This window comes from Peromyscus maniculatus, chromosome 9, assembly GCF_049852395.1.
Source record: "Peromyscus maniculatus bairdii isolate BWxNUB_F1_BW_parent chromosome 9, HU_Pman_BW_mat_3.1, whole genome shotgun sequence".
Taxonomy (NCBI): Eukaryota; Metazoa; Chordata; class Mammalia; order Rodentia; family Cricetidae; genus Peromyscus; species Peromyscus maniculatus.
Genome location: NC_134860.1, coordinates 30,975,573 through 30,991,756, shown reverse-complemented (window position 1 = coordinate 30,991,756; position 16,184 = coordinate 30,975,573). Strand labels below are relative to the sequence as shown.

The 16,184-nt window shown below is 42.8% G+C and overlaps 1 protein-coding gene across 12 annotated transcripts in view; it reads left to right on the top strand.

The window, feature by feature from the left end:
• The first annotated feature begins 5,119 nt into the window (after positions 1-5,119).
• Pxk (PX domain containing serine/threonine kinase like) overlaps positions 5,120-16,184 on the top strand; it is an 82,471-nt gene continuing 71,406 nt past the window's right edge. For 6 of the 12 annotated variants that reach the window (XM_076544557.1, XM_076544556.1, XM_076544564.1 and 3 more), the window contains exon 1: positions 5,144-5,336. In XM_076544557.1, the coding sequence (XP_076400672.1) occupies positions 5,235-5,336 (102 nt within the window). In that variant the 5' untranslated portion in view covers positions 5,144-5,234. Of the gene's footprint in view, positions 5,337-15,340; positions 15,472-16,184 lie in introns of those variants that run through there. The other 6 variants (XM_076544553.1, XM_076544558.1, XM_076544552.1 and 3 more) reach the window with 5 other exon arrangements.

Genomic DNA, 16,184 nt, shown 5'->3' with positions numbered 1-16,184 from the left:
AGTAATGACTGAAATAGGCCATTTTGTCTAGCGCTTTCCATATTTATGTGATACTTGATTGGGACAGCAAGAATACCAATCTTAAGCAATTTTAGCCTAATGTACTAGAAATTTGCTTAACAGACTGTTATATTCTGTTGGAAACATTTCCATATTGCTGAAATGCCACTCATTTTTTTTTCCCCAGCAGCAAATCTTAGATTAACAGGTAGAGCTTCACCATGGCCACCATTTATCTTGTGAACCGGTCTTGAATGTTCCTCTAGAAAAAGAAATGTCTAAGTGTACACCAGTACCTCTGAGATAACCATGGGTTATCTATTTGGGACCAAACTATTAGTCATTTTTCTTTTATGTTCCTAGAGTATAATTCACAGACCTTAAGAAAATTGCTGTTACATCACATCTATTAAGGATTTATATTAAAACAGTCTACCAGATGTTGACTGTCACTCTGAGCAACTCTGTGACTGCCTCATGTATGGCATAGTTGATTGACTAGCCCCAGGTCAGCAGAATCAGGGTGCTGTCCAGTTACTGCCATGGGTTGCATGGCTGCCTGCATGTGGTGTCATCTAAGGGCTTCAGGTGCTTTATTCTATATTCTTTGCTTTCATTTGTATTGCAAAGAGCAGAATTCTCAGCATCTTCAGAGAAAGTTGGAGTTGGAGCACAATGAGCAGCTAGAAGAAAACCCAAATAATATGTACCAGTCAAACAAGATTAATAGATTCCACAAGCTTTATTCCTAAAGTGGCTCTTAACTAAATTGTTTTGACATTATACCCTTGATTTTCCCAGTGTTATCATAGAAAATGTCAACATACAAATGACTATTAGTTGAATTTTGTTTAGTATCCAGACTGTGAATATTTAAAGAAATGAAGGCATTTTGAGTTGTAAGACCACTCTGCTTAGGAAATACTGAGTTTTCACAAGCTGCTGTGATCTGATTTGCATAGCAGTTGTCAGGCCTAGAAATTTCCTCACTAAAATCCATTATGTTCAATCAATCTGGTCAAATCTCAGGTTGTTAGATAAACAACCCATGAGCTGTCTAAACATTTGGCAACATAGCAGAATATAAAAATTCTCTTTTCTTCTGTTATCCTGCAAGTAGTTGTATGTATGCAAAAAGCAAAGCGATGACATTCTCTCATTCCTTATTTATTCAGCCCAAGACTAGAAAAGCAAGTCTGATTTGAATTAGATCAGCTCTGGCCTAGGAAGAGCTTTCCCATATTTAGTCTGTGACATTTCAAATGCCAGTCAGAGCCAGGCACAGAAGCCTGCATCTGTAGTCAGTCATTTGGGACTCAGGCAGGAAGGAGAACCACTGGATCCCCAGGAGTTCAAGGCCAAGACACTAATTTAAAACAAAACAAAACAAAACAAAACAAAACAAAAAGCCAGATGACTATTGAAGTTATCATGGTTTTGAGTCTGGTCTGTGTGTCTCAGGATACTCAGGTTGCTGACAAGGAACTCACTGAGGTGTAGGAGAAAAATAAGCTTAGCAGAAGTGTTTGCACTAAGGGCCTTCTGAAAGAATCACAGAAGAAGGATAAGGAAACACTGAGCTTGTCCCTGGCTTCTGTCAAGTATTTCTCACTTTCAGTTTCTCTTTCCTGGTAAAGAAGACAGGCAAGTCACATTTCATGACATGTGCAGCCCAGGTCTTCAGTTGTAATTCCTTTTCAGTCCCTCCCCTTCTGGAGAGAAAAGCATACAAATTCCCTGTTACCATGAAAGCCTGTGCTGACATCCTCCTGACTAATATCCTGCAGTTTATACTTAGCCTTTCATTCAGGTATACCAACATTAGCACAATTCAGTACACTCAGTAATCCTGCCTGCTGAGGCTGCCCCAATCTCCATTCCACAGCCGAGGAAGGTGAAGCAAAGTGAAATCAGGCTTCTGGGTACCTCTGGAGCTGGTGTAAATCCTGACTCCTTAAGTCAGCTTAGAACATGGACCTGTAACCATGACAAGCACTCTAGTTTCTTCCTCAGATATGTGAAGGCAGGTTTTGCTTAGTTCTTGATTCTAACTCAATTTTTCTTTCCTCTCAAGGCAGTCTTCTTCCAAACCAATTCTTTCTTCCTTCACCCACACCATACCCATTTCCTGCTCCCCTCCCCCAGTACTTTTATCCACTTACTACTCACCTTAAGGTACTACCACAAAAGAAAGACTGTTAGTGGCTGCTGCAGTCTGTGTGACTCCCCAAAGTTTTCAGTCTGTGCTTTGAGAATGTCTACCTTAGTTGTCAGGAGAATGTCCGTCATAGCGGAATGTGAAGAACTCTCTCTGCTAAGCACCTCCTGCCCAGCTTATCACACATCCTTGTCTCTTGCTGCTTCAGGCTACATGGATCCCTGGAGTAGCCTGTGACTTTATGCCATAATTTTTTTCTAGTTTATGTGCCTCAGAAACTTGACAGGTGGCATTTGTCTTTTTTTTTTTCTTTCCTATGCCTAACACAATATTTGGTATTTAGTGTATGTTCTGTAGTTCAGTAGGTTTCTGATAAAAGCATGAATGGGGCTGAAATTATAGCTAGCATGCAAAAGGCTGGGTTCTTGAAGACCCCACTCAAACCCCATATCTTTAATGAACTGCCCCCACAGTCCACTAACTATCATTACTGTTTTATCTCTTATGCTCCTATGGTGGCTGGAACCTCAATTTCAGTACCTTGCAGGCATTGTCTCTGACAATCTTTCCTTCCTCCTATAGTATTGAAAGACTGGACTGGGAATGTAGGTCAGTGGCAGAACACCTGCCTAGTATGCATGAGGCCCTGGTTTTGAACCCCAGCAAAACCAAAATTCCCACTCATTTTCTGGTTTTTCGTTTGTGTACCCTTTTGTACCCAAAGTCAAATAGCACAATTACCTCATTTTGCTTGTGCAGATGCACTGGAAATGGAGCTGAGTACCAGTTTGCTAGATTCAGAGAGGTATCTTCTCAACCTTGGAAATGTATATTTTGAAACTTGTGGTTTGGTAGAGCACTGGGCTCTGGTTATATAATATTTTTGTTTCCTAATCATAAAAATAAAATATTGTAATTAAAGGCATTTTGAAAAATATGGAAAAAGTCATGCATGGTTCTGTTTCCTACAGGAAGCATTTTGGTTTATTTTCTTCTGGTGTTTTTCCTGTAAATGCATTTGGCTTTACAGATAGATGTATTGCTTGTTTCACTTATTAGATCAAGAATGTTCTTGAATATCATTAGATATTCTTAAACTGGTTGTGGTGCTAATGACTGATCCCAGGGCCTTGTGCAAATCAAGTACATTTTCTGTCTATCACTGAGCTATACCCTTAGCAAATAATCTGGGTTTTTAGCCTTGCAAAAATGGATGATTATAGGATGATTATACCATAATTTGTGTAATCTTATATTGTGGATTAGATGCTTATCTTTTACATGTTATACTTTTTCAAAAATCCCTCATTACTTTCTTTGTATAACCCTCTTAGAGGCAGAATTAGTCTTAGGGTGAGATATTTTCAAATCCTTCATGTGTATTATTAAATCCCAGTGCCACCACTCAGCTTATTATGTGGTAGGTACTCAGTAAATAATCGCTGAGTGAATTAATGCCTTCACTAAGCACACACCAGCAGGAGGATATGAGTATGTATGACCTTGTCTATTATCCATCCTGACAGGAGTAATAATGCAGGATTTGGGTTTCTGGTACTCTGACAATTGAAATACCCCATTGGCTTTAAACAAAGAAATGGAGGGAAAGAGTTGTGTCCTCCTTAAGTGACACATGGTTTAGCTTTAATAGATTTCAGCTTTAAAGTACATTGAGATAAAAATGAGATTTAGGAAGAGATCTCATTTATTTAGGGCTAAATTCAGAAGTTACATTCTCCATATCTCCCTCTACTGAGCAATCTGTCGTTATCACTTGGCTACTTAGGATTGCCCAACAATCTCTTAAGCTTAACCATTTAGTGCAATCTAGACCTTTGCTATGATGTCAAATTGCAGTGGTGGTGGATTCACAAAAAATCTTTGTTTCTATGAATGAAATAATAGAAATTTAATGGCAACAAACAACACTTAGAAATCTCTGTTCTGTGCATTGTCAGATTGTAATGTATATTGTTTGTTATTTTTAACATCTGCAAATTACTTTCCAATCCTATTCATTCCTATTACACTTTTTACATAGATATTTATTCAGTGTTGCCAATGAAAAAGTGAGGTCTCGGGGAGTGAGTTACTCAAGGTCATACAGTTTAAGTAAATGCCAGAGCCAGAAGGTCCTGGTCATCTGACCTAAGTTTAATTCCATTATTATCCTTGAAAATTGTGATCTTGGGTTAAGGTAATCAGTGTAGATTTGATGCTGAGAAGTTGATCTTCAAGTCTGATGATTTTAAGTTTAAGGTTCTTAGAGCCAGAATGCTAGAACCAAAGACTCTCAAGAGTCTAAGAGCTCTTGGGATTTGAAGACCTTTGGGCTCAACAGAGAGCTAGGAGCCAAGCATAGAAGCAGGGAAATCTTTGCATCCTTTATCTTTCCATCCCAGTTCATGTTCTGGAATCAAACACTGTAGGATCCAGTTACGAGGGTGCATGCAGCAGCTAGGTTCTCCTGAGGATCCAGGTTCAAAACCTGAATCAGGATTTGGTTTAGAAAGTTTGGTCTACAGGCTCAGACTGAGGGTGCTCCCTGAAGGTGTTTCCTGAGCCCTAAGGCCCTTGGGCAGGGGAGATGTGATAGGGATCAGTAGAGTCTCAAATCTGCCAATCTGAGCTTTACAAAGTTTCATCAGAAAAACTCAGTTCTGTCATCTGAAAAACTGCTCTAGATGCAGTGTCTAGATCTGAGGATTCCCGGTGGTGATGGTTTAGTTTTGTGCTCCTGGGTCCCGGTCCAGGTGCTCACGGTACTGGATGTACAATGCAGCAGCTAGGAGGTGCCAAGACAGCGACACAATGCCTCTGACAGCAGCAGCATTGGGACGTTCAAGAGCCGGCAGTCACTTACCTATTGTACGGCGCTAGGACCCAGCGGGGGCGGGCGAACGGGTGTTGACAGCCAGCGGGCTAAGCCGACTGGCGTTAGGACCCGGCGGGCGGCGGCGGCGCGTGGGGCGGCGCGCGTTGACAGCAGCGGCGGCGGGACGCGGCGGGTGGCGGGGCTCGGCGCCTCCGGTTCCTGGTCCGGCTTGAGAGGCGGCGGCGGCGGCGGCGGCCCGGGATGGCTTTCATGGAGAAGCCGCCGGCCGGCAAAGTGCTGCTGGACGACACGGTGCCGCTGACAGCGGCTGTCGAGGCGAGCCAGAGTCTGCAGTCGCACACGGTGCGCGGCCGGGGCGGGAGGCCGGGGCCGAGGGCGGGGGCCGGGCGCAGGCCGGACGGCGCGGCGGGGCGCGGGCACCGGAGCCGGGCAGGTGTGTGACCCTGCCGCCCTCCTCCTGCTCCGCCGCGGCTTGGGTGGCGTGCGTTTGCATCTGGGACCCCCTGGAGTGGCATAAGGGTGCCCTAGGTACTCGTAGTAAACACAGGCGAGTTCATTTCGCTTACATACAGTCTTTTATGGGTCTTTAAAGCACGCTTGTTTTCATTTGCCCGTACAATTTTTCTTTTGAAAGGCGCTCTATGCATTGTAATTTACAAGCAATAAATCCAGGAACCAGTAAAAACTGGGGAGCAGCTAGCCTCTGGGACTTTATTGAGGAAATGATGAATGGGATGGAGGTAGGAGTGGGATTCCTTAGATCGTAGTGTTTTGTCAGGCCACCAAATCAGATTCCAGCTCAGAGGCTTGTTTGTTTATCATGGCAATATTTGGGGGTTCATCATTTGGAGGCTAAAGCCCCCCCTTCCGTGTGTGTGTGTGTGTGTGTGTGTGTATGTGTGTGTGTGTGTGTATGTATACGTGCGCTGGCAAGTTCAAAGAGATCTTTCATTCTGTTGTATTTAAGCGGGACTTTTTTGAACCCATTTCCTCCCTGATAGCCTTGTTTTGTAGGTCCTGTATTGTTCAAAGCATTCGTCCTCAGTTAGAGAAATGACTATCTTTTTAAAAAGTGTACTTTGTCTCCTTCTGCTAACATCTTAAGCCCTAGTCGAGAAACTTGTGAAAAGGCACCAAATACCCATGAGTTTGTTAAACTTGTAGTTGTTGTAAAGTGAGTGTTTAAAGGGCCAAGGTTTAGGGCAGGAAGTAATCATTCTTTCAAATTATATTTTGACTGGATTACTGGCAAATAAGTCTTAGACAATGTGTTGAGTCTTTTAGATCTATTTAGTACTAAAGAGATGAATGCTTGCCGGGCGTTGGTGGCGCACGCCTTTAATCCCAGCACCCGGGAGGCAGAGGCAGGCGGATCTCTGTGAGTTCGAGGCCAGCCTGGGCTACCAAGTGAGCTCCAGGAAAGGCGCAAAGCTACACAGAGAAACCCTGTCTCGGAAAACCAAAAAAAAAAAAAAAAAAAAAAAAAAAAAAAAGAGATGAATGCTTATACGTACTCAGAGACCACTTCCTCTAGAAAGCCTTCATTCATAGCTATTACTTGAGGCCATATGGACACCACTATAATCATGTAACTTCCTCTCTGTCACACTATGATGGGGGGGACAATTCTCATTCACTTTTGGGTCTCAATCTGATAGTATTTCATTTGTGTCTGTTGGATGGGTAAGTAAATGAACTGCAACCACATTGTGACCCTTTTGTGCCCCTTTTCCTGTTTGTGTAAAGCAAGATTGTGAAAATCAGAATGAGGCTTCTGGGCTGCTAACAGAGGTCAGTGCTAAAGCGAGGTGGTGAGAGATGTAATGAGATCCCATCGTTTATGCAGATCCTTTCATTAAAATAAACACAAAATAATTTTAGGGCAAAAAAAAATAGCAGTTTTTATAATGATGACTGAACAGGAAAGACAGTGACTCACAGATGCCCAAGAGAGGCAGACGTGGAATAAAAACTGTATCGTTGTCTTGCGTAATTTTTGACTGTTCTGTGCTTTTGTCATTTTAGCTGTGAAGTGTGAGACTAAAAAATGTTGCATCAGCTCTAAACTTTATTGAGAAAAAGCATATACTGATGCAAACTTCTTGGACTACTAATGACTTATGAGTAAGTCCCTTGGAAACAGGATCAGTTGGAAAGTAGTTCTTGAAAGTGGTACGTAGAAGAAGAGAAAGGCATTGCTTTCTGTTGGGCAGATTGAAGGTAGCTTTACAGTTTGTTGGCCAATGGAAAATTATGTCTCAAAAGTCAAAGATGTACCCTTCGAAATACTGCTTTCTAGGAAGTTGCTCCTTGGCTATGGACAGAAACACATGGAGGGATATATAGTAGCAGCTGCTCTTTGAAGAGTCAAGCTGACTATAGGTTTGGAATCATACTTGTCAGTTTTGTGACTTTGTTTGGGCAAGTCATTGAAGCCCCCCCCCTTGTTTTGTTTTGTTTTGTTTTGTTTTGAGATGGGGTCTCACTATCCCTGATTGGTCTGGAGCTCGATATGTAGACCTTGGACTAATAGAGATCCCATCCAGAGTGTATTTCAGCTCACTCAGATTTTTATTTCTGATGTAGCTGAAGCCAGCCTTGAACAACCTCATCTTCTTGCTTCCACCTTCTGAGTGCTGGGATTACAGACATGCACCAGCATGAACCACTGAGTGAAAAAAAGAAACAGAAAGGAAAGGAAAGCACATGGCTTTCCTAGGTATGGTGGAGGAGAAAGTTTATTGTAGATATGTGGGAGAGCATAGCCAGAGGCAGGGACATCTGGGGGAGTCCGGAGTGGACAGTGACCAGACTGAGCTGGGCCATGTGGGAGGAGCAGGGAGAGGAAAAGAGGGGAGAGCAGGGGTACCAGGTGCAGCCAGGAGGCCAAAGGCACAAAGAGAGTGGGAAACCAAATGGTTGGATTATATAGGGAACAGCAGCTCAACCCCCTGAGTTGGAGAGTTTAGGGTAGGGGGTGGGGTATGCCAGCCAGGAGGACCCCTAACAGGTAGGGACTGAGGGATGCTAGGAGAACCTGGTGGCCAGGTCTGATTTGATATGTTAAAAAGGGCCTCAGCCTTTGTCCCAGGTTTGAAACCTAACAACCACCAGGTCACTCTTTTTAGTTTTGTCATATGTAAATGGGAATAATCAGTGCCTGTTCTCAACTGCTCTCCTTTTGTTACAAGGATGAAAAATCATCTTTTTGTAAGGTTGTTCCCATCTTCCATCTCCTTATTTCCTAGGAACCTATGTGTAGAGGGTTAACCACACTTAAATATGGTATTCCAAGTAAGCTCATTTCTGTCCACCATTACTTTAATTTGTCAAATTGTTTTGTCTTAGAAAACAGTTTACGACTCGAAATTAGAGGGTAAATCTGATTTAGGATTTCTGAAGGGAAAAATTGTGTGGGGAAAACAGATACCAGGAAGACAAAGGAACTCAAAGTCATTTCCCAAAAAGACACTTGGATGGGCAGCAGCTCGCTGGAGGGGTGTGTGTTGGTAGGGGATGCATTGCCTGTCTTTGGCTTGAATGGTTTTCTTTTGTACATTCTTTCTTTCTTTTTTTTAATGGAGCACAATAACTTTAGCTTCAAGAAATTGATCAGAAAGGGCTGGAGAGATGGCTTAGCAGTTAAGAGCACTTTTTCTTGAAGAGGACCCAAGTTGGGTTCCTAGCACCTGCTTGGTGGCTCACAGCTGTTTGTAACTCCAGTTCCAATCCAATCCCATGGCCTCTTCTGGTCTCCAGGGGCACCAGGCAGGCAAGTGGTGAATATATGAAGGTGGAACACCAGTGCACATAAAATAAATAGACACTCTCTCCTCTCTCCCTCTCCCTCTCCCCCTCTCCCCCTCTCCCCTCCTCCTCTCCCTCTCCCCCTCTCCCCCTCTCCCCTCCTCCTCTCCCTCTCTCCCCCCTCCCCATCTCCCCCTCCCCCTTTCCCTCTCCCTCTCCCCCTCCCTTTCTCTCACTCTCACCAAATCAGAAGGGCTAGTATTCAGGGACAGGATGCTTTGAGAAGAAAGGTTTTCTAAATGAGATTATGGCAAAGGACCAACAGGTAGTTGTAAGCAAGCTTATGAAAAATAAGAGAAGAAAGGGGGAAATGTAGATTCTTGGCTGCATGAAGGGAAAACAAAGTCAGTACACTGAAGTGCAGGCTTCTTAGAGCCAGAACCCAGAGGGCTGTCTGTAAAGGCAGTGTGGCTAGCCTTTTCACTTCAGCTTTTTCCTCTTGAATGTCTTGCCGGCTCGTCTGGCTATCTGTGCATTTTGTTCTTGAACTAAAGACCACTGTGTGATGTTTGAAGTGTAAACAGTTTTTTTCTTTTCTTTTCTTTTCTCTTCTCTTCTCTTCTCTTCTCTTCTCTTCTCTTCTCTTCTCTTCTTTTCTTTTATTTTTTTGTCCTGGAACTAGCTATGTAGACCAGGCTAGCCCCGAACTCACAGAGAGCCACCTACCTCTGCCTCCTGAGTGCTGGGATTAAAGGGGTACATCACCTCCCCAACACACCACAAACCGCCCCCCCTCCCCAGTTTAGTTTCTTAATTAGTGAGTTTAGTTTCTTAGCTAGTGACCTTTTGAAAAAATAATTTAAAAAACTCTATTTATAGCCAGGCATTTAATCTTACCCTGTCTCAAAAAAAAAAAAAAAAAAAAAAAAAACAAACCACCAAAGTCGTTCATATATCACCAAGATACCTATTCAAGGGGGCTGGAGAGATGGCTCAGCGGTTAAGAGCACTGACTGCTCTTCCAGTGGTCCTGAGTTCAATTCCCAGCAACCACATGGTGGCTCACAACCATCTGTAATGAGATCTGGTGCCCTCTTCTGGCCTGCAGTCACATATGCTGTATACATAATAAATAAATAAATCTTTAAAAAAAAAAAAGATACCTATTCAAGTGTGATGCCAAATAAAACATCATTGTTACAGTTAGGTGTGATGGCATGCACCTTTAATCCCAGCACTTGGGAGGCAGAGGCAGGTTGATCTCTGAGTTGGAGGCCAGCCTGGTCTTGAGTTCCAGGACAGCCAGGGCTATACAGAGCAACCCTGTCTCGAAAAACAAAAAACCAACCACACAAACAAAAAAAATGACATCATTTGTCTTCAGAGCCTAAAGCGGATATTCAGGTAAGAGGATATTCAGTGTCAGAATTACCTTGACTGCCTTTTCAGATTCTATTTGGAGGTTTCTTCAGAAGTCTGAATTATACTGAAAATTTGTAAAACAGTTCCTCTGAAAATATTTGCATAAGCAAATGCTGGCTCTGTGGTAGGAAATGGCGTTGCTTCAACACACTGCAATAAGGTAATGATGGCAGTTGTTTTCTGGGCATCTCCTCACTCGTCTGCTGCTTATTTGTGTATTTTTTCCAGTTGTCCTACAAAACTTGACAAATGCAATCAGAAAACCCTCCCTTGGGAGTGTTTAGAGACTGGTAATTTAGTTCATTTAGAGATTCTAAGTCATCTCTTTTTATTGAAAAACATTCTTTTTGCACCTGATTTAGAGATCAATGATACTCAGTCCTTGTCTGTCACCTCTTTTGAGCATTACCCCATTAGAAATGTCTTGTAGTAGCAATAAGAACATGGTGATGTTTCTAGTAGGAAATGTGCAGTTCCAGGGCAGAAATTTGTTTTATGTGAAAATAAAAGTGTTTTGTTCTTGTCTAGAATAGCAGAAACAGCCATTCCTTCTGTTATGATCTTGAGATTGTTCAGATTTCAGTCAGTCAGTGGAAAGTTTAAATGTGCTCATTTGTAACACATAGGACAAGCCCTTAGCTCTCCACTGTGCTGCTTCCTTCTGAGCTTCCAGAGGCTTTTGAGGGCTTCATAGGAAAGGAAGCTCCTTGTGTTGAAGCTTTTGACATTCTGAGAAAAGGGAAACTGTACCTGAACTGGAACTTGTGTGTGTGTGTGTGTGTGTGTGTGTGTGTGTGCGCGTGCGCGCGCGCATATCTGTGTCTGTGTCTTTGTGTGTATATATGTCCCATGCCTGTGTATTTGTGTGTCTGTGTGTATCTGTATATGTATGTGTGTGTGTGTGTATCCATGTGTGTTTGTGTGTGTCTGTATGTGTGTTGTCTGTATATGCATGTGTGTGTCTGTGATTGTATCTGTATATGTGTTTGTATGTGAGTCTGTATGTATGTGTGTCTATCTGTGCCTGTGTATTTAGGTGTGGGTCTGTATTTGTGTGTTTCTGTCTGTGTATGTGTCTGTATACGTGTACATGTGTGTGTGCCTGGGTGTATGTGTGTGTGTATGGTAAAGTTGAGTGTCTTGTCTTTTATTAAGTACTTATTCTTTGAAATAGGGTCTTACTATGGCACTCTGGTTGGTCCAGAACTCACAGAGATCCACCTGACTCTGCTTCCTAGATGCTGGATTATAATTGTTTGCCACCATGCTAGATTCAACCACCTTTATTATTATTTTTTTAATTAATTAATTTTTGTACTATACATATGTATGTGTATCATGTATGTGCTTGGTGCCTATGGAGGTCAAAAGAGGGTGTTGGATGCCCTGGAACTGGAGTTAAAGATATGGGTGCTAGGAATCAAACCCAGGTACTCAGCAAGAACAAGTGCTTGTAACTGCTGAGCCATTTCTTCAGCCCTTTTCAGTGTTTTTGAGGAAGTTTCTCATTGAATTCTCAGATTCAGCTAGACTGATGGCCACTAAGCCTTAATGACCCTTCTATTTGTGCCGTCTGAGTGATCCATTATAGGTATATGCTGTACCTGACCCTTTATGTGGGTGCTAGGGATTCAAGTACTTTGTGTGACAAATACTTTATGGACTGTTTAATCACCAAGTCCCCTTGGAACTCTTTTTTTTTTTCCCCGTTTTTCGAGACAGGGTTTCTCTGTGTAGCTTTGCGCCTTTCCTGGGACTCACTTGGTAGTTCAGGCTGGCCTCGAACTCCAGAGATCCGCCTGCCTCTGCCTCCCGAGTGCTGGGATTAATGGCGTGCACCACCAACGCCCGGCATGGAACTCTTTTTTAATTAAAAATTTTGTATAGTGTTTATTCGTTTATTTGGATATGAGGAGAGTGGAGGCTATGTGGGTCCCACAGTACATGTATGGAGATCAGAAGACAACTTGCTGGAATTGGTTCTCTCCTTCCACCATGTGGGTTCTGGAGATCACATTTGGGTCATCAGGCATCTTGGCAAGCACCCTTACCTACTGTGCTGGGATTAAAGGCAAACGTCACCATGCTGGATACCCCCACCCTCACACACACACTTTTTTAAAACAGAGTTTTACTATGTAGGCCTGGTTAGTCTGAAATTTACAGTATAGACTAAGCTGTCCTCCAACTTTAACCCTCTTCCTCTGCCTTCCAAGTGCTGTAATTACCAGTGTGAGCCACCACACTTGGCTCTCCCTTGGAACTCTTAAGTGCTCAGGGTTGGGAAGGGAGTGGTCAACTCCTCCCATGGGTTTGCCTTTTAACTGGGTGTTATTTTGGTTAATTGTGAATACCATGCACATAGTGGGGAGATTAAAGTGTGCTATAAAGAGGTCATTGTCCTTTGTTTTCAGATTGAGACTTTGACTAAGGACACAAATGCTTTATCTTGGGTAAACACTTGGATTTTGGAGAAGGTTTCTGCAAATTGACTTCTTGGTCTCCAATTGATGATGCTGGTGACCAAACTTGGGGAAAGTCTGGCTATCTTTAATGAATAATAAGATACCAGCATTTCCTCACACTTCCTAAAAAGAGCACAGTTGAAAGCCAAAAGGAACTTTTGCTGTTACTGTTGCTTTTGAATAATTGAATAGTTATTTTTTTGGTCGCTAAGAGACACTCTCTTTTGTTAATGTGATTATATTTCAGCTTGGGAATTCCACTTCATTGTGACAGGAATCTGCCCCAGAAGCTTTCTTTAACACTTATTTTTTTGGCAATAGCTTTATATAATCCACAAAACATACACTTTACCCAGTGGAAATGGACGATTCAGTGGTTCTTAGTATATTCACAGAGCTGTGACTATATCAGTACAATTTAGAATGTTTTCATTACCTTCCAAAGCAACCAGCCACTCCTTTATTATTCTGGAAAGGTTTATAACATTGCAGGATATTAAACTCAGAACATATACACTCACTCACAAGTTCTTTGCTTTTATGATCCAGCTCCTTTTTTGAGTTTCATCGACAGAACAGCTTCTTTCCATAAACACTCATATACCTGTCTGTAAACCTCTCAGAGCATCACTTCCAGGCTATGGATCTTAGGATAAAAATCACTGTTAGAAAGTAAACCAGGCCAGGTGGTGGTGTCACAGGCCTTTAATCCCAGCACTCTACTCAGGAGGCAGAGGCAGGTGGATCTCTGTGAGTTCAAGGCCAGCTTGGTCTACAGAGTGGGTTTCAGGACAGGCTCCAAAGCTACACAGAGAAACCCTGTCTCGAAAAACCAAAAAAAGAAAGAAAGAAAGTAAACCAAAAACTGGCTGAGTAGGTGGATCAGTAGATGAAATGCTTGCACAACAAGCATTAGAATCTATGTCTGGATAGTTAGCATCCATGTAAAAGCTGGGTGTGACAAAATGTACTTGTAACCACAGAGATGAGAAATGTGGAGACAGGAAGATTCCAGGGGCTCTCTCGCCAGCCAGCCTAGCTAAAATAATAAGCTCAAGGTTCATGGAGAGTCCCCATCTTAAAAAATATGGTAGAGGAGTGATTGGAAAAGACATCCCGATGTCAGCCTCTAGTTTCTATACTTACTTAGGCAAGCACACAGACAACACTCAAAAGAAAAACTGTAAGCTTGAAGTTTATTTTAGTCAGTGAGATGTGTATATTTAAAAATAATGTACTATACTGTCATATATATGTTATTTTATGAAAAATGTACTTAAAACACTAAATAGATTATAGGTGGCAAAAAAGAAAACAAACTGCTTTAGTTTGCAGCTTGCATAGTGCAGTTTGGTGTATGTGCACAGATGACTTATTAGTCGCCCAAGGGAAGGGCACAGGGTTCTGGACCAGAAAGCAGTATGTGTAGTGGGTAGCCGTATTTAAACCAGTAAGTATGTGTGAGCCTTTGCTATGGTTCCACTTGATAGTCACAGCACCTTCGCTTAGAGCATTTAAACGAGTTTTCCCACATTTCTTTGGCATGGTTTGGAGCAACAAGTCGTTTTTCCTCATTAATTCAGATGAGCAGCTCCCACACCCCTGCCGTGACGAGGGAGGAAATGAATGGAGTATTGATAAGGGAGGATGCAGTAGAGGTGAGAAGGGAAAGCAGTCTTTTTCATTCAGGGCCTCCCTGCTAGGCCTGCCTTTCTGCCCAGGGACTCTGTGCACTTTAGTCCTTTCTTTTGTGTTGGAGCAAAGGGAAATGAAGCTGGAAGTAGGCCTGTATACACCAGCCTCAAGTATCTGGCCAGTAGAGAGCAGCCCACTGGCCCACCAGAGCACAGAGAATGGTCAGTCCCTTGTCACACCCTAGGCATTTCTGCGTGTGGTCCTGCAGATCACCCTATTACAAGTTATCTCACATTCCCATATAGGACAAAGTCATCAAGACAGGAGAATGTGTTCTACTAGCTTCTGACTCCCAAACTGCTACTTAACTGATGCTGACCCCTTTGTTAATAGTTTTTGAGAAAGCCCAGGGACATTCCAGTTAACTACAGAATACTGACTAGCTTCCTACATAAGCCTTTTCTCTCCCTTGAGTTGTGATAATCCTATCTTCTTGCTGCCTAAGGCATGCCTCTATATTCCTTACAAATTGCATTCTGTACAAACTTATATCTATCTGCCTCTTATCTTGGTTGATTTCCTGGGTGCTGGAACTACAGACATGAGCCCCCATGCTCAACTTGTCTGCTACTTTCTTGAGTGTGTGTGTGTGTGTGTGTGTGTGTGTGTGTGTTGCATGCAGGTAAATATGTATGCCCAAGTGTTGTGTGACACTTTTCCAGGAGAGATGCAACACAAATCAAAAATGTCTATTCATCCCCCAGATAAGGAACTGATGACAGACCTAAGTACAATACCACCAAAGTCCAAGTGGGTGAGCTACTGAGTTTATTGGAGTCAGTAACAAGAGCAGGGATGACTCAGAAGCAGCTGCATCACTGAAAGCCCAGCCAGCCCAGCATGGGTAATAATTCAGTGACCTGTCAAGCTGCCCTTCGAGACTTGCAGGCAGCTTGACAGGTCACTGAATATCTCTTCCTTTATAGACAGGTAGGCTGGTTGGAAACTGATCTGAATCTCTTCTACAGTCCTTATTGCTTATACAAACTTGGGGAGGAAGGAGTCTTGTGTGTCTGGTAAATTTCAGGGACTTCTTGAGACTTTTGAGTTGTTTACTCTCTGAGTCCATCTCAGTGATCTGGTGCTGGAGCCATGGGCATGCCCAGCCATGTTTGGCTTTTCACATCTGTGCTGTGGATTTGAATCAGGTTGGTGATCAGTTGTAATACATCTGAACAGTATTTTTCCATAATTTGCTGTAGACATGTTCCATGTTTTGGGCACTTGGTATGTGAGGTGCAGAACTAAGCAAGATAGAGTTGGTTCCTGCCTTTGTACATTAGTTTCCATTTGTTTATTGTGTCAGTGTAAATATGGAAAAGCAGTGGACTAAAACCAATTGTAGGATCTCTTGAATGCCAGGCTCAGGGGATCTGAGCAGCATTGAGGAGACTTGAGCAGGTGTATAGCACATGAGAATGATGTTTTAGGAAGCCTAATTTACTGCTGGTATATAGGGTACCGTGTGATGGACAAAAGGACATAGGGGAGTAATGGATCAGTGAAATCAGGATACTTCGGGTCCATGACAAGATGGGAAGAGGAAGGGAAAGTTGACCAGGTGACAGGTGGGAACAGCTGCACCAAGATATGAATAGAGAAATAGTACAAGGTCAGAGTCTTAAGTTCTAGACCTTTTTGGTTTTTCAAGACATGGTTTCTCTGTAGCCTTGGCTGTCCTGGACCTCACTTTGTAGACCAGGCTGGCCTTGAACTCACAGAGATCTGCTTGCTTCTGTCTCCTGAGTGTTGGGATTAAAGGCGTGTGCTACCACTGCCCAGCTAGTGTATAAACCTTTTAAATAACACGGAAATGAGTGTGGTGATGTCATATAGTTGATGTTGTTATTTGCCAAGCCAT